At 39.5% G+C, this 18,156-nt stretch overlaps 1 protein-coding gene across 2 annotated transcripts in view; it reads left to right on the forward strand.

Annotated features, from left to right (window-relative positions):
* MCC (MCC regulator of Wnt signaling pathway) overlaps positions 1-18,156 on the forward strand; it is a 216,120-nt gene that overhangs the window by 143,703 nt on the left and 54,261 nt on the right. For both annotated transcript variants that reach the window (XM_086629428.1, XM_086629429.1), the window contains 2 exons: positions 3,989-4,102; positions 11,884-12,026. In XM_086629428.1, the coding sequence (XP_086485554.1) occupies positions 3,989-4,102; positions 11,884-12,026 (257 nt within the window). The remainder of the gene's footprint in view (positions 1-3,988; positions 4,103-11,883; positions 12,027-18,156) is intronic.

Below are 18,156 nucleotides of genomic sequence, written 5' to 3' on the forward strand. Positions count from 1 at the left end.
TTGAGAAACCTGACTGCTAGCAAATGCTGTTTCTAATTTTACCCACATAGAATATTTCACAAAGCCCAGTACCAAGAGCAGTGTTTAAAGCACTGTGCAAAATACATGTCTTTAAATCATGTCTACGGTATTGTATGAGATATTTGTCAAAGCGGGTATAATGGGGAAAAGACTGCAGTCATAAAGGAGGCTGTAAGAGAGGTCAGGAGCTTTCTTTTCCTAAACTTGTGCTTTTTTTTTTTTTAATTATTGTATCTTTCAAAACTTAACTGTATAGTGGTTTTCATTTTAAAGATGGCGTGCTATGCAGTTTGCTATATTATTACTAATATCACAAATAATAATTTTTATTATATATTTAATATATAAAAGCCTGGCAGGATAGTAGTGGGTGTAACATGTGGTGTATATATGTTTCCGTAAACAGCCTGCAGTTATCCGTGAAGAAAAACTCCATAGAAATTGTAGCTTCTAAGTTAAGATAGGCGATGCATTTTTTATTAATACTATTCATCTGATTTCTTTACTGAAAGAATTCTTATTTCCTCGGATGACGGTAGAGAAGCAAGTTGGTTGGCTTGTCTGCTCCCTTTTCAATCATTGCATGTGTTTGCCTTGCCTGTCCCATTGGACAGTTTGGGTGCATCCGCATCACATAGTGGGTTTTTTCCTGGTGGAATTCCGTTGACTGTATTGGATCAGTGTAAAGTGTATGAGCAATACAAGCTCTGTCAGTGAACTGTTTTCTCTGTGTGAAGTAGTTCTCTGTGGGACCTGTTGCTTAAAGGTTCAGACCAATATGTTGTACAAACATAAATCTTTGTGGTGTCTGTGTTTACTTTTCCGAACTACTGAGGTTTTGATCTGTTTCATAATCTTGTGTCATTAAGAAGCAGCCCACCTTGAACTATAAATGTCTGTTACGAACGTTAGTGCTAGAAACTCTGCTTTGTCTATCGCCGTTTGCTGAGGGGAGGAAAAAAGTGGTATGCCATATGGCTATCTCCATTCTCCTCTCTTTCTTAGTTGTCATATCCTGTAGTGATGCAGTGCTGCAGAGTCACGGTCATGACTGACTTACTGCCTTCTGGTTGAGATTTTTAAATGGAATCTTTCCATCTTCAATAGTTCAGATTAATAGAATGTGAATTCTAAATGTGAGCTTTTTTTTTTTTTTTTTCCCAGAATGGCTTTTTTGTTGACTGTAGCTCTTTGCTCAGTTGTTTCCTTGTTTGGGTTACAGTAACATCCAAAGATCCGGGTTCCAGTTCCTGCCCTTCAGTAGGAATGCTCAACACCTTAAGGGAAGATGCAGCAATAGTTCGTACCATCCTTTTTTAAGGAACTGGGAAGTAGAGTTTGGCTCTGCCAAGAGTATACAGCCATCCTACCTGTGTTAGCCTTGTTATGTGTTGCATTACTAGCTGGAGACACTGTTTGAATATGACTTGGGTGTGCTATGTTCGCTGGGTACATACATGAAACCAAAGAGTATCCCAAGCAGCCCTCCTCTGTGTGTGATAACTTCATGTTGTCTAGCCTGCCCTTTCAGTAACTTTCGTTTTTTAGATTTTTTTTACTAGTACTTAGAAACTGGGCTGGTCTAATTTATTAAAGAAAATAATAATTTAGGATAATAGAAGATGCAATAAACTTTCCTTGTAATTAGTAAAAAAATCCTTTGGTTACGTGGAGAAGAGAGACCCTGTATCGAAGAGGGAGGCTGGTGTATCCCACGTTATTGAATTCCTTTGTTTGGCAGGAGCTGCCAGGCCAGGCAGTAGTGTTGCTATAAAACTAGACACAATTCATTCTATTTCTTACTCGGTTTGGGGTGTGCCAGGGAAGTGAGGAATTGCTGAGCTGACTGCAGTGTGGGAAGAGGACAAAGACAAATCCTTAGGAAGTTCACCTCATTAGTTCCACTGTTCAGAGAACAAGTTGTTTTTCATTGAGACTTTAAAATTAAGTGTCCTTTTATATTACAGCACCATGTGTATGTATATTATTGATCTGGTATTTAATTAAAACCACAGCTGGTGATCATTTAATTATAGTGTATGAAAGAGAATGACATTTACTTGACTATGTTGCATTGTTTCATTCAGTTTAGAGAATTGTAGCCATTTTTTCCTGTATTATTTGAAAGCTGTGGTGAAGGATGCAAGATCTGATGACCAAAGTGTTGAGCTTTGTTGCAACGCTTCCCCTCTGTTAAGGGAATAAGGTGAAACAGTGCTTATAAATTCACTAGCTTTCCTGAAAATTGAAAGTCTGTTATGAACAGATTGGTACAATTAGACTGGTTCTTGTTTCTCCACACTGTAAAACCAATGCATATTTTCCTGTGGTAGGAAGGAAGGCCTTCTGCTGAAGGACAAGAATACTTGAAAGATATTCAGGGTGTTTCTAGGTTTATTAAGAGATTTCAGCATATGTACTTGAAAGATGCTATGTAGCATGTACGCGTAGCAAGCCTGAATTACAATTTTTTTCACATGAAAAACGAGGCCGCCTCATAAACCTACTACAACATGAAATTGGGTACGTGTAGTTTGTACCGAAATGAATAACTGCACGTGTGTAAGATGTTTTTGTAAGCTGATGTAATAAAAATGCTTGCGACTGAACTCACAAGCGAGGACGTCCAGAGCTTCCAGCATAGCTAGTTACACTGGTTTAAAACTTAAAACTCCAGAATTCACATCTAAAATTTTTTATAATCTGTCTTGAAGCCAGAGGTGGTCTTTGCTGTAGCAGTGGGAAGACTGTATGTGGAGGAGCTGTTGCCAAATGATCGAGCCTCTCTGCTGTCTTACAGCTGCTTTCACGGTCAGTATGTGAAAGCATCCATGGTTTTGCTGACTTCAAGTATTGTGAAGGTGAAACTGCTGTCAAAGTAGGATCCATTAGCAGATTGACTGGAAATTGAACAAGAAAAATAACTTAAAAGAAACCCGCCCAATAAAATGTCAAGAGTGAAGGACTGAAACTGGCTGGAGAACTAGAAGCAGGGTTTCTATTTCAGTCTGAATGTTGGCAGCAGAGTTGTGTTTGCTAGGTCACTTGGTCCAGTGTGAAAGGTCACTTCTGTTTTCTTACCTAGTATAACTTGGAGTTGTTTTTTTGCTACAACAAAGAAGAACTTCAGTATTAGTGGCTAGTTTCCCTCCTGGATTTTTCAGTTGTAGTCTTAATACTGAGTGTAGAAGTCTAGCTGATGCTTTTGGTGTAATGATGAATGGGATATTTAAGGACAGGAAGAGATGATGAATAAGTTAAAAGTATAGGATTCTTTTGAGAATTGTTCTTGATTTCTAAGTTATATAGCTAACATAATTTAGATTTTGTCAATTATCCTAGTCTGCTATATATTTCCACATGCTATCAGTTAAATGTAGTACATATCTTTCATCAAAAGGATCTATTGCAGAAAGAAAAACAGTTCAAGTACTTCATGTGTGGCTTCAGTAGATTAGAATCCTTGAAACTCATTGAGGTGGGACTGGGAGCAGTAGCTCAAAGCGAAGTAAGCTTTAGTTGCAAAACAAAACTGAATCCTATGCATGGAGTTATTCCCTTCACCGAACTGATAACCTCTATATGTCTGAAGGTATCAAAACGCAATGCACGTTCTGAGTCAATGTTTAATGTAAGGTTTTATAACATGAGACTTGAGCCACTTACTATTAAACTAATGTTAGAACTCATCTACACATTTCCAGCTGAGTATACGTCATTGTATTTATCCCTATAACGTGTTTTCTGATGGAGGAATGTGTGTGCTGCCTGAAGAGGAGAATTCCAGGTAAAAAGTATTTAGCAGCATGAGGATTTCTTTTAGTCTTTTGTTACACTAAAGTTCCTATTATCTACTGCAGAAATCCACAGATACTGTAGCTGCTGTATAACGCTGTATCTTCTTTCAAATGCTAGTGCTACATGGTTTGTGACTTGGTTAATTTGTTTCTTTCCTTTTGTCTTCTAGCTTCATTTAGCAGCCCTGGCGTCATTAAAGGGAGACATAGTGGAGCTCAATAAACGTCTACAACAAACAGAAAGGGAGCGTGACCTGTTGGAAAAGAAATTGGCAAAAGCACAGGTGAGCAATAGTTCAAGGTTCTGAAGATGATCCTTGGTTTTGTGTTGTCCTTGTTCTTCAGAGAGGAATATGGCATATTGGGGAAGGATAAAATATCCAAACAATGTCAGAAGTGAAAAGAATTTTAAGACTGCAAGAAACATAGTTGCCATGGGTTTTAAGTTTTACGTGTTCATGAAATTCTTCTAAAACTTACCAAGAAAGAATTAGATTAGTTCAATTTCGAAGCCAACATAAACAGCAACTGCTTTGAAATATTTTGGAGTATAAAAAACGCACCATACTCTTAGTGGATTAAGTAACTGATTGCAGAGGCTTTCACTCCTGGGTTAGATTCAAACACAGCACAAATGAACACTGATCAAAAGCTGTTGCAAACTGGCAGTGCTTTGGTGGTATGTGAGATTTGTTATCTCAGTCTAGCTTCTAGTAAGCCAGTTTGTCTTTATCTATTGTGGAAAACAGTCAGTGGAAAGTCAAGGGATTAAATAAGAGTGAGATCTGAACTCTAATGCTTTCACAGCTCTTAAAAAAAAATCTTTTCAGATCAAGATAAATGTAGAGAGGCAAATGCAAACAGGGAGAACTGAGCTATTATTAATATTTCTCTCTTTAATAAACGGAACCTTTGTTTTCAGATACTGTCATTCTAGCAAATACCTTTCATAAGTACTTTACATTTCAAAACTAATTCAAAATATATACTCATTTATACTTGCATAGAGACAGTCAAAGCATTTTGTCCTATAAAGTATAGCGTCTTATTAGTTGTCCAGAGAGGTTGTGGAATCTCCAGCCTTGGAAGTACTCAAGCCACCTGAGTCTGGTCTTGGGCACCCTGCTCTAGATGACCCTCCTTGAGCTGGGTAAGGGGTTGAATGAAAGACCTCCAGAGGTCCTTGTCAGCCTCTACTATTCTATGATTTTGCAAATTTAGAGTCCTCAGTGCATTTTAGTAGGGACTTGTATCTGTCGACACGCTGGAAGGGAGGGATGCCATCCAGAGGGACATCGACAGGCTGGAGAGGTGGGCCTGTGTCAATCTCATGAAGTTCAACCAGGCCAAATGCAAGGTCCTACATCTGGGTCGTGGCAATCCCAGACACAAATACAGACTGGGTGGTGAATGGATCGAGAGCAGCCCTGAGGAGAAGGACTTGGGAGTACTGGTGGACGAGAAGCTCAATATGAGCCGGCAATGTGCTCTTGCGGCCCAGAAGGCCAACCGCATCCTGGGCTGCATCAAGAGGAGCGTGGCCAGCAGGTCGAGAGAGGTGATTCTTCCCCTCTACTCTGCCCTCGTGAGACCTCACTTGGAGTACTGCGTCCAGTTCTGGAGCCCCCAACATAAGAAGGACATGGACCAGTTGGAGAGGGTCCAGAGAAGGGCCACGAAGATGATAAGAGGGCTGGAGCACCTTTCCTATGAGGACAGGCTGAAAAAGTTGGGGCTGTTCAGCCTGGAGAAGAGGAGGCTCTGGGGTGACCTTATAGCGGTCTTCCAGTACCTCAAGGGGACGTACAGGAAAGATGGGGAGAGGCTGTTCAGGAGGGCCTGTTCTGATAGGACATGGGGTAATGGTTTTAAAATAGAGGGAGGTAGATTCAGGTTGGATATTAGGAAAAAGTTTTTTACCATGAGAGTTGTAGAACACTGGAACAGGTTGCCCAGAGGGGTGGTGGATGCTCCATCCCTGGAGACGTTCAAGGCCAGGTTGGATGAGGCCCTGGGCAACCTGATCTAGTTGGAGATATCCCTGTTCCTTGCAGGGGGGTTGGACTAGATGACCTTTGAAGGTCTCTTCCAGCCCTAACCATTCTATGATTCTATGATCTGTGTATTAAACTCAAGCCAAATGTAGAAACGTTTAAGCAGCCTAGATTTTAAGGCTCTTACTTCAATCCTCCAACCATATTTTGGCCCTTGTCTGCATTCCCTGATGTTTTTTCAACTACCTTTAAGGTTCTTGGGCTTGTAAATGATACTCTTATTGCAGACCATCAATGCAACATCCAGAAATAAAAAACGCTTTGATATTTTTATTCTCCTCAATGTGTGAGCCAGAGCCAAGGTAAGAGTTGACATTGTTTATCAGCTATAATCCTGAGAGCCTTTTCTAGTCAATCTATACTGCACTCTGAGATGGAGTCCTCTTTCTGACCTACAGTTTGATATGAGGCTACATTTGACAATCATTAAGCAGTCGGATGGATCCACTGTATCCAAACGACCCACAGCATTGTGCATGACTACACTGACTTTGATATTTTTAACTCTGCAGAGTCTTGTGCTAACCGCAGATTTTTGATAGTGTTTTGGTTTTGTTTCCAGATCCTTGTTTAAAAATATATATATCATCTCTCAGCCAATGAAGAGTGCCTTCTAGGTGCTCCCATGCAGTAATGAATCCCCATTGATGGTGTCTGTGTCTTAACATGTGCTCTGTTAGCAGGAGATTGTTTGGTGTTTTCCTTGATGGGTTACGAATTATGCACGTGTATGTAGTGCTTGATTTGTAATGCTAAGGGTTTTTACATGATCTTGGGCTGTGTGCTTGTGAACACAAACATAGTGACAATTGCTGCTCGAATGGTGAATAACACAAAATCAGAATAATCTGGGGAAAAAAATAGAATAATCCGAATAGAATTAGAATAATTTGAAAATTAGAAAATTAGACTAATTTCTAATTAGAAAATTAGAATAATCTGAAAGCTAGTGTGCTAGCTAGCTTTCAGATTAAAAAAAAAACTTTTTAATGAATAGTTTCTATAAAGTTTTAATATTTTAGCTCTTTTTCAATTTTATTTTTGTAAAAAGCCCTCAAGTGGATAGAAATTTTTTAGGGTATGTATTAAATAAAATACAATCTTTCTTAAGGGATAAGCCATTACACAAGCACAAGTCATATACTCAGTCTTTGCTGTGTTCAAGTACAGAGACAGACTGTGGTGAAACCGCTTTACCTTTTTTCTTTTTCTAACTGCATCACTTCCAAGTAGACGCCCCACTTAAACTAATTTTTTTAACTTTTCCTCCCAGTCCACAGAGATTCATCCAAATTCATATCATGTACCATATCATATCATTTTTTCCTCTACAACCTCTGTGTAATGCATTTTTTCCTCACTAATGCGAATTAGAGGTTCAGAAGGCATAAATTAAATAAGAGGTGTTTGAGGTTCTACATAACCATACTTAGATGCCAGAGGGTCAGTATTAGATCTCTATTCTGCATCCGGACTACACTCCCAAAGGCAGCGCATGTTTAGTTTGAGTTGGCGTGGTAAATACTCTCTAGAACAAATAGGTCTTAAAACACGTTTTTTGATGATACCTTTCCCATCATTTCATAAGGCATGTGAGATGCTTTGGAAGAAAGGATTAGTGATTTGCAGAGTGGAGGTGATAGATGACAAACTGTGAAGAAAGATTGTTGAATAGCCTGTGCTTAAAATTTTGTAAAAGCACGTAATTGATTACTGGTTGTTGTATCATGCTCGTTTCCAAAACTGCAGTCTGTGGAGACCTGCTATAGCATTTGCTTCTATCATTTCATTAAGACAGCCAGTTTCCTTGTTTCTGTGTTTGTATCGGCAGACAATTTGGCAACGGAGTGATCTCTTCAATGAAGTTTACTGTAAAGTACTGGTCAACCACAACTTCTTCCAAAAATCTGTGGTTATGAGAAGAAAAGTAGTGCTTTCTACTAGCTCTGTCTGGCACGGTATCCTGTCTTTGGTAGTGATAAATAGTGAATGTCTGAAGGGAGAACATAAGAAATGCATATAGAGAGTTGTCCTCCTTCATATTCCTCCACGTATCTGCCAACATCTGTGAGCAGGAGGCTGCATCGCATTTAATAGTCCTCTATGGTCCTGTTCTTCATGGATTTATCTAATCTTCTTTCTAATCCATCTACATTCTTGGCATTTCCTACATCCTGTGACATTGAGTTCTGCAGTTTTATGGTAGAACGTGGGATTTAATAACATGCTGAATGTTTCAGCAAATACAGGAATAGGAAATTCACTACATCTTTCTTATAATTTCATCTCCTTTCACGTGGCAGTCCTGCTATCTCATTCTTTGTGCTTAGTCTTTGTAATTTTGGAGTTTCATACTAGCTCTAGACACAGGGTAACAAAGATTGTGCTGCATCATTCTGGATCCTCTATCACACAGCAGTAAGTCCTGTTACTGTAATAATAATTCTTTATCATCATCTCAATTATTCAAAATATAAGGAAGGACAGCAGAATTTCAGTATAAGAACAAAGTTGACACTCTGTAGGCATATAAGCACACGTGAACTTACAGGAAGGCTTCGGTTTCTCATTTAACAAAGTAATTTGAAATAGAAATACATAGTGTTCAGGTGGACGTTGAAATTACTCGTTCTGTTGTGTGATGTCCTTATCTCATGCACATTAGTCCTATTTACTCATATTCTTCTCCCACATGAAGTATACACAGAACATACCACCAAACAATTCTAACTGTGCATGTTTTCCTCATGGAGAATTTGGCACGAGGGACTTGTGTTTATACTTAAAATTAGATGAATGGATTGCCACTTTAAAATCTGCCACTCCTCTTAAATTAAAATACTGTATTAGTTGAGCAAAGATTTTTAGCTCCTGTGAGCGTGTCAGACAGGTTTATCATTGTGGCTCATTCAGGTGATGACTTGTATTCTTCCTGAGTAATGCCGCAGCCAGTTTTTGTCTCTCAGGGCCTGAGGCGCTGGTGCGTTTCTTCTCGAGCACTGCTGCTGGTGTTTCTTTTTTTTGTCCTCTGACTGAACACTGCAAATTTGACATAAAAACCTGCAGTGGTAGTGTTTCTTGTGCTAAGAATTTGTGTGCATTAATAGGCAGTAGAATCATGTGTTGAGATAATATCCTTGGGTTGAAATATTTTCTTTTTTTCATACTTCTCCATCATACTCTTCTTGGTCTTGTGGTTGTTTCCCAGCATAAAGAGGTCAGACAAAGGTGTTTCCAGGCATTGTTAGTTTATATGGCACTTGAAAGAACCTTTTTAGTCTGTACCAAAAACCAGCCGAGGGTCACTTACACTAAGAACTGTTCTGGAAACTTCTCTCCTGACCTCAAACAATTGCTCGTCTTTTGCAGCCTCTCAGTGGATTATCCCTGTGTTTGCTGTCTCAGGGAACTAGAGCTCTTAATGGTTTTGATCAGAACTTAAGTATGAGGCTGGAAGAGGGATGAGGAAAAGGGTATAAGGTATTTGTATTCAAAAGTTTGTGTGACTGATATGGGCAAATAAATTGCAAAAGCTGAACGTGTATACCTTGGAAAGAAATAGGAACTGGTAGCGGATCACTGTTCTGAGACTCCAAGGACGCAAAAACCACAGAGGATGGTGAACAGGTTCAGTATCCCAGAAAAAAAACTTTAGCAGTGGGTACAAAAATATGCATTTGTGGATGAATGTGCCGTAATAAGGAGTAATCAATCCTGTGTAAGCAGAAGAATTTTCCAATACTTTGTGTTGGGATTCATACTGAACGGTATTTCCATTGTTTGAGTGCTTTTGCCTTTTTCAGTTGAGACTTGTCATGACTGACCGGAACTTGGCCTGTAATGTACCCACCTGTACTCTGTACCCAACTCTGAGGCACAGCAGTCCTTCTTAGCATCATGTCCTGTTTTTCACACAGGTTTCCTTTCTGCCTTTTCCAGTTACTTTTACCCAAGATAATTCAAGAGATCTTTCAGAAAATCAAATGTGAAGCTGTTGGTTTTCTATTGCCAGATTACTGGTTGTTCAAAAAATATGTCTGTCACTAAATGATGGTTATTCTGAAAAATGATGACTGAGAAATGGCTGGAAAACAGAAAGCAAGTCTGGTAATGTGGCTGAGGTCCATTAGCAAGAGTCCATATATCTTCAGTCAAGATAAACAAATTCTGCTTTTCAGTGCACAGCTTAGAAAGACAGAAATTGTTGTGATGGGGTTTTTATTTATTGTCTGAAAATAATTATTACATACTCCATCTGAAACATCCTTTTCGTTTAAAAGAAGAAAAACAGTGCACATGATTGATCTGGATAATGCTTAGGTAGTGTTTGTGGGTATAAATGTTTGTCAGAGGAAATTTAGGTTAAGAAGAGCAGAATAAGCAACTCTTTATTGCACTTAAATCTGTTCTAAAGCCTTTGTTAAGCATTTTCTCTGTGTTATTTCTGTACTTTGAAAGCCGTGGTAGTTCTTCAGCCAGATACAATGTTAAGATACAGAAACAAGAGCATTAAGTTGTGGAATGATCCTACAATAAAATGTCATTATAATATACATGTGTAACCATGTCAGTTGCCAACATGAAGTCTTAAAAGCCAGGTGAACATTATCTTCTAAAACGTGACTCTTTGCTCTCCTCTTCAGTGAGAAGATACAGTCTGTTTGTCTTAGTGTAGGTGAAAATGCTTTTGACTCCAGCTGGAGTAAGAAACTGTTTTGTTGTCATCTGTGGAAGAGTGCTCTAATGTCTGGGCTACCTTTCAATGTGCATATTCATGGAACTTAAAAATATTGAAATAATTTTTTTTTTAAATTTAAAAATAAAAATGTCATTGAAGCTGAATGTACCTTTTAGTTTTCAAGCAGCCTTTTACATAGGTTATGTTCGCAAGCTGTGAATTTAAGTGGCCAAAAAATATGAGGGCAAATTATGAAAATTCTGGCATATCTGCTAGTTTGGATGCAGTTTTAGTATTTATGATACAAAGGGTTGAGAGACGTTACCTCTGTAGAGTGTTTACTTGGTTTAAAAAAATAAGTTTTGGAGCAGCAATATTGGAGGACCTCATACATCACCGTAAATTGTAGCCTTTAGAAATGCTGCTACGATCTTCCATTGCAGCTCTTCAATTAACAAGTGTGGGTTTTATACTGTCAGTTGACTTGTGAATTTTCTTTTGTTGACGGCATAGTACACACCATTCTGTAGTTGCAAGGAGGCCTGAGTCTTTCCTGAAGAGAGTCAGAAGCCAAAAGTTAGAAGTCTTGCTCTTTCCAGCCACTACCAAGCATAACTTTAATCACCATGCACTTTTGGGTTCTGATTGCAGTAGATTGTAATCATTTGCTGTAATTGAAGCAGAGTGTTTGCTGGCATGAAGAGTAAGCCAGAGAGAGTGGATTTTAAATTCTGTTGAAGAAGGTGGGTTTTGTGATACGTATAAAAAAACAAGCAGTCATGTAGCCTTTTAATTGCTCAAATAATAAGCATTTTATTTTGAGGATTAAAATAATAACAAATATGCTATGTTATCTTTAAAGGCTAATATAAAAACAAATACTCATACTGGAGAAGAAATCATAACCTCAAAGTGCGGTTACTTTTCTTTATAATAGTGTGGTTTCTGCCTTAGGACTTAATCTAATTCAGACCACATTGGGATGATCCTTAAAGATTCATGATCCATCGTGAATCTCACAGATTTGGATATGAGATATTTGTAGCTGTTTTAAGTTGCAAATGGTGTGTTTTGTTCAAGCAGGAAGGACAAGTTCTGCCCTTTAGAGAAAAATAAATAAATAAAAGTACACTGTGTAGTCTCTCAGATTTAAAATCTTGTAATTGCGTACCTCTGTGTACTTGTCAATATTTTGCATCTGTCCTTTTCTATTGCTAAGGTAGTGTTGGTTTGATGAGTAAGAAGACTATTAATGGTGTGCACTTTTGCCTTGTATCTGTTCTCTCTGCAGTTATTCATGAGATCCTTTGTGTTTCTTGCTTCTCTGCTTTAGTGTGAACAATCCCACCTCATGAGAGAGCATGAAGATGTGCAGGAGCGAACAACACTACGCTATGAGGAGCGAATCACAGAGCTGCACAGTATCATTGCTGAATTAAATAAGAAAATTGATCGACTGCAGGGAACAACAATAAGGTATGGCAACTTCGTGAAAGTTCTGGGCCAGTGCAAGAATGGTGTGAAACATGATGTGAATGATACTCTAAATATAATTTGATCACGACTTCAAGGCAGCTAGGCTTGTTATGACTGGTAGTGAGTAGCTGCCCATAATTAAGGTATGTGTTCTGCAGAGTATCATCCCGAGGCTCAAAAGTGCTGCATTTTCTCTGGCAAAATCACACTTTACAAAGCCTAACAAGCACTGCAAAGAAGTGTACTGTGCCATCTGAATATTCTTTAAGTGTAACATACATGTGTCCTGGTTTCAGCTGGGACAGAGTTAGCTCTTCTTTTTAGCAGCTAGAAGTTTTGGTTTTAGTCTGAGACTTGCTCTGAGAAGAACGCTGACAGCACACTGATGTTTATAGTTGGCACTGAGGTCTCAAGGATTTATCAGCTGCCGTGTTCTTGCCGTGTGCAGGAGCACAACAGGATAGGGGGGAGCATGGCTGGGACGGGGGGTCCACGACTCTCCTTATGATTTGTACTTAGACTTAGGATTGAGGGCCAAACTGGCCAATTAGTATTCCAGGATACCAGACAAGTGATCGTAGTGGTGGGTAAAGGAAAGTGTAGCCACCCAGCCTGCACCTCTGCATTTAACTTTCTTTGCAGCATCCTGTAGCTCACCTGAGCCAAATCACTTGTGGTGAGAAATATGGCTCAAATGGATTTCAGTAGGTTTTGCATTTGTACTCATATTTGTGACAAAACACAATAGTAAAATCATATTGTTGCCTGTCCTTGGAGCTGCAAAGCTTGAGGTATTAAACTTGATCATTACTTGTTACTGTGTTAGAATAAACTTTACGTTTAACTAGAGGAAAACACTTATTTTTCCTCATTTTCTTTTACTCAGTATTCTCAACCTACAGAAATTTGGAGTAGAACAAGTAAGGAACTTCTTAAAGTTTAGCTTGCGAGGATGCAATTAAACTAGAATCTATGGATTTTCTAGAGAACATCAAATTAGATTTGGCACTCTTTTGTAGGTAATGTTGACATGCTGCTCTACCCATGCAGAAAATTTTCAGTTTTCCTTGCCTGTTAGCTGGGAGTTTTTTGACAACTGCTTAATTTGTATTTCCTTGTAAATGTTTTTACTAGCACAAGGCAATATTGCTACAACTACTCACTTAACCTTTCATGAAAATATTTTTATGCAAAAAGGAAAAGGTTTGGTGTACCATAAATAAGAGAGTAACGTCACACGTATATACCACTGTAAAAGTAGTGATAGAATAGTACCTTATTAGTGTTATTTGAGAAGATGAGTACTGCCAACTCTGTGATGATCATAGCTAGCAATGATCATGGTGAGATTTTTCAGGTAAGTATTTTCTAAACTGGTGGTACTTCTCTGAAAAAAATCCCTATGACTCCCTTTTTCAATTAGGCTTGATACCTGTGTAGACAAACTTCCCATTCATCCTGTCTCGAGTCACCTTTCTTTTTCAGCATGATACGGGCTGCCCATCCAGCCCTCCTCTCTGGTAAAGCTCTACCAGTTGAAAAGACTGATTGAAAAGCAAAATCTGAGAAGCCTGAGAGCTGCATTGATATTTTTTTCTTGAATGGCAGAAGACCACTATGACGTTTAATAAAAATATTACATATAATCCATAAAAATTGTTTGTTTGGAATCCCTGTGGCAAGTTAAATGCCAGGTGGTGTCTCAATTACGAAATATGGGAAATTGAGTGGATGCTGTGAGCGTTTAACCATGTCCATAAACAGCTGTGCCATGCTCAGGAAAGTGAGACGTAAGAGCTGAGCTCGATGCGCAGTGTGTGCTGCTTCTCATCAAAAGTGCAGTTTTGCTGCCTCTTTGAAGGGCGCAGGCTTTTGAGGGCTTTAAAACAATATTGCTGCAACAGGTGCCAGACCATTGTCACGCCCCACCTCTGTGGTCCTGCCCTATGAGAGCTCGTTTTGCGCAGATGTCTAGGATGCCTGTTCTGTTTTCATTTGTTCTGGTTTTATTAGTAAGAACAAAAATGTTTGTTAAGTTAGTGCATTTTTCACTTCCTTTAATGATGGGAATAGCTTGTTTTCTTTGGCAGGCCAATAATTAGATGTCTGGGGAATACAGGAGTAGTATTCCTCCTAAAAAGGGCAGAGGTAGAATTGGAGAGATTCCATTGGGTTTGTAAAGACAACCGAAAGAAGGAAAACCGATACTTACTGCTGGGACTTTCTGTAAATCCGCTCTGGGATCTGCTTGCATCACTCTGTAGAAGCTGTTCCATCCCACAGAGCAAGGGTGGTGTAATTGCTGTCCTTGCTGGGACAGGTGTGACTCACAGCGCTCCACCCTTGGCAATGGGGATCGTCAGCCGTGGAGCTGGAAGAAAACAGTCCCGAGAGAAAAGATTCTGGGAGCACAGCCTTGGTGGGGCCTCGGCATTTATGCTTTCCTCTAAACCAGAACACAGGAGGGATTTTAGTTTTGATTTAACTCCTGGATACCTGCAAAAGTAATGGTGAGTGGAGGCTTTACTGGTGCTATCACAAAACATAAGCTGTCTTTCCAGAAACAGTTTTGTTGCATTTACATTAATTCCGTAACAGATCAATGTCTCCCCATTGCTGACACAGAGATCGTTCAGTGTTTTAATTATCGTTTTTAGGCTTCAAAAATCAACTAACTTGTAGCTTGAAGTACTGCTGTTTTATGACATCATTCATGGTTCCTTCCAAAACCCAAAAATATTTTGGAAACAATTAGAAGAAACCAGAGTTTCATGGAGAGTATTTGACTATCCTCCTTAAGCTGTGTTATCTTTAAATTTGTAGCTCTTTGTTTGAATGTGGCCAATACCCGCAGAAAGTAAGCAGGAAGAAAGCTTAAATCTGAATAAAGCATTGCAACAGTTTGAGGAGTGTTGGTAGGCTGTATAAGCAAGTTAATATTCTCCATTCCAAGAATTTTTCTCTCTTTGTTTTTTGATGGGTTTGGTTGTTTCAGGATTTTTTTTTGCATTTGCAATGTCCGGGGTTTTACACAGCTTGAAGTGTAACTACTTTGCTCATGTAGTTTAGTAATGCCAGCTCTAGAAGAGAACTTAATTCACGTGTCAATGCCTGTACCTCTTCCCAGGTATATCTGATACACCGATCTTAGTAACAGTAATCTTACAGGAGTATTTTTAGAAGTTTCCAGGATTGTTCTAGGTTTGTTAGCTATTTCTTGAGTACAAGTTCCATGCGTGCGGCCACATGAAGTTAGCTGCTGCTCTTGCGCTATGTTCTTCCAGCATTCCCTAAGGAAAATGAGGTCACCATGATTGTGGGAGCAAGCCAACATTCATCTGCAATTGTCTCATCTCCCTGCTGCTGCTCAGGACAGCCCAGCTGGTTTGGAAGCCAAACCTCACCAAAAAAAAAGCTGAAATACAGATGTAACTGATTCGATACTGAGGCTAAAAAGAGAGTTGCCTATATTCATACTGCGCAAGTAGACAAGGCTCTTGCTTGCATAATTCTTCATGTGTGACAGTGCAGAATTCACCCACTACCAGCTCAAGAAGGTAGCAATTTGGGAGCAAAAAGACAGTAAAGAAGTGATCCACTAGGATGAGGATGCTTTTTTTTCATTTGATCGTTCTGGAGGTGTAAACTGTGGGTCTGTTTTTTCTTGGAAAATTACAGTTCTGTGACTGTGTCTCACTATTCTTGTCTACATTGCTAGGGAGAGAGTCGGAGGTGGCTAGTATTTTGCTGAAGTTTTTTTAAAACTCAAGTCACAGGCTTTTGTCAAACTCTGTGAGACTGTTGGGCAGAAGAGTCCATGATAATTGTGCAGAGCACGTTTTGTCAGCTTCTTTTAGAGTGAACACTTTCCACTGAGTGGTGCTAGCTTGAGGTTCCTATTAGCATGTTGAACGGATGGCAGTGGCAGTGTCACCCCTACTTCTGCTGTTTCAATTTGTGGAAGACTGTTTTTAGATTCATTGGTTCTATATCCTTTGACAAAGGTGTATGCCTACTGCTGTTGTCTCTCCAAGTGTGTACAACTTAGAAGACAGCAAAGCCAATCAAATGAGTCTTTCCAAATGGAGAGTCATATTGTAAATACTTGGATGTAAAGGATACGCCTGATAACTCTGAAGCACAGAAAGGATTTAAAAATTATAAAGTAGTGCACTAAAAGGGAATTATGTCTGCATAAAAGGTGAGTATTCCTGACTTCAGAAATTCTGAGTATAGCCTTAGATTCATTCAAACTCAATTCTTTTTTCCTAATCATGTCTTTGGCTGGCAAAATCATCTGTAAGTTGGTTGTGCAGAAACAACTTCAGCCTATGACTGACCATCTATCTTAGATATCAAATTAAAGTTCAGCAAAAGGAGAAAGAAGGAGATCAAATAACTTTTAGTTCTAAACTGGTGGCCGTTTGGGTACATCTGTGCATCTCTAAAATTAACAAGCAACTTTAGCAATATCAAACGGGAATGTGCTCCTTTGTATATTGGTATCTGCTGAAGATTATTTGAAACAGTTGTCAAGAAGCTTGTAACCCATTGCTGTAAAACTGTCAGTTCAGACTTACTGCTTTAATCTGAAATACATTCAGAAAGTGGGTTGTGTTGGAGTTAATGAGGAAGAAGCATCATAAGACATAACACATGGCACTCATAGTCATATTTACACAATGACCCGGATGTCTGATTGTGTCTTCTGAATATGTGCTAGGTGGAAGCCACTTGGCTTCAATACAAATGGCAGCATGGGTGTAATAGTGTTGGCATCAGCGTTCAATGCCCAGCCCCACCTGCCTTCAGTGATTAGTTCCCATGCTGTCTCAAGTGTGCCGCTGTTTGTTTCACAAGTGAACTAGTTCAGAGGGACCTCAGTGGGCATACACAGGGAGCAGTCAATCTCTGGGTTGCATTGCACATACGTCTGTAGTATTGTCTATCTGAGGGTCTTAGGATGCTTTAAAAATACTTAAGTACAGTGATTGTTGAAAAACTGCAGGCAGCTAAAGTGTGAGACTACGCACTGTTTGCAGCCATGACGAAAATGTGCGCCTTGCCAGCGTCCTGGCAGAACTCCTCAGTGGTGCGAAAAGATGATGAAACTGTGCTGGTTTGCTCACTATTTGGTCAAGTTTTTCTTGGTGTCTCTGCAGCAGTTGTGATCCTTGGTTGTACCTGAATGTGAGGAAAGCAGTAAGTGCAGACATACCTATAAACCACATTTTTTTGTTCTAACAGTGATCTTGGGCCACTCTGTGCTTAGAACAGCTTAATATGATCTTAAATGCCTCCAACTTAATTGCCTCCAACTCACCATGACATTCCAGCACCTGAGAACTGTCAAGACCTGTAGGAGAACAAGTGTGTACTTTCTCTGGCCAGGCCCTAGAGGATGGCAGCAACGAGGAGGTTGTATTGCCTCCACCTTCTGGATGGTGTGGCAGGAGTTCAGTGGCCAGTCATTGTCAGCTGTTGAGCTCCTTGCATTTCCAGTGCCACTGGAGGACTCTTCTGCTGGTTTGGGAGAAGGAGTATCTCAAACAGTATCTTCTGTTACTGCCAACTTCAGCTTTACCTGAAGAATTTATATTGCAGTGCGTCGCTCCCCTCAAATTCCCCCATGTGTTTTTAACCCTCCGTCTGCTCCTCGGGAGACCAGGGTGGAGAGACCAATTGACCTTGCTGTTGCTTTACCAGAAGTAGATTTTTCTTCTTTCTGGTCAGATCTTGGAAGTGTTAGTTCATTCAGACACTGACTTCTGGCTTGAGCCATCGGAAGGATGTGAGTCCCGCTATGTGACATACTTTTTCACTGTCCCAAGATACTGAGGGTGCTTAAACTGAAAAAACAGCACCAGTGCTAGCTAGACAGAGCTGTGTTGGATTTTAAACAGAAAACCTATGCAACAAAGGCAAAAAGAAGAGTAACAAGAACTTGTTATTATTATTGTGTGTGGCATTGTTTTGTGGCCAGTACAGCCTCTTATCTATTTGTAGAGGTCATTCAGGTTTTTAAAATGTAGGACTAATTGTTTCATAAATGAAAAAATGAATTGCCTTCAGATAAAAAAAATGCAACTGTTTGAGTGCTTGGTAATTGTTTTTGTCTAAAGCTAATTAC

Source organism: Tauraco erythrolophus, chromosome Z (genome assembly GCF_009769465.1).
Source record: "Tauraco erythrolophus isolate bTauEry1 chromosome Z, bTauEry1.pri, whole genome shotgun sequence".
Classification (NCBI taxonomy): domain Eukaryota; kingdom Metazoa; phylum Chordata; class Aves; order Musophagiformes; family Musophagidae; genus Tauraco; species Tauraco erythrolophus.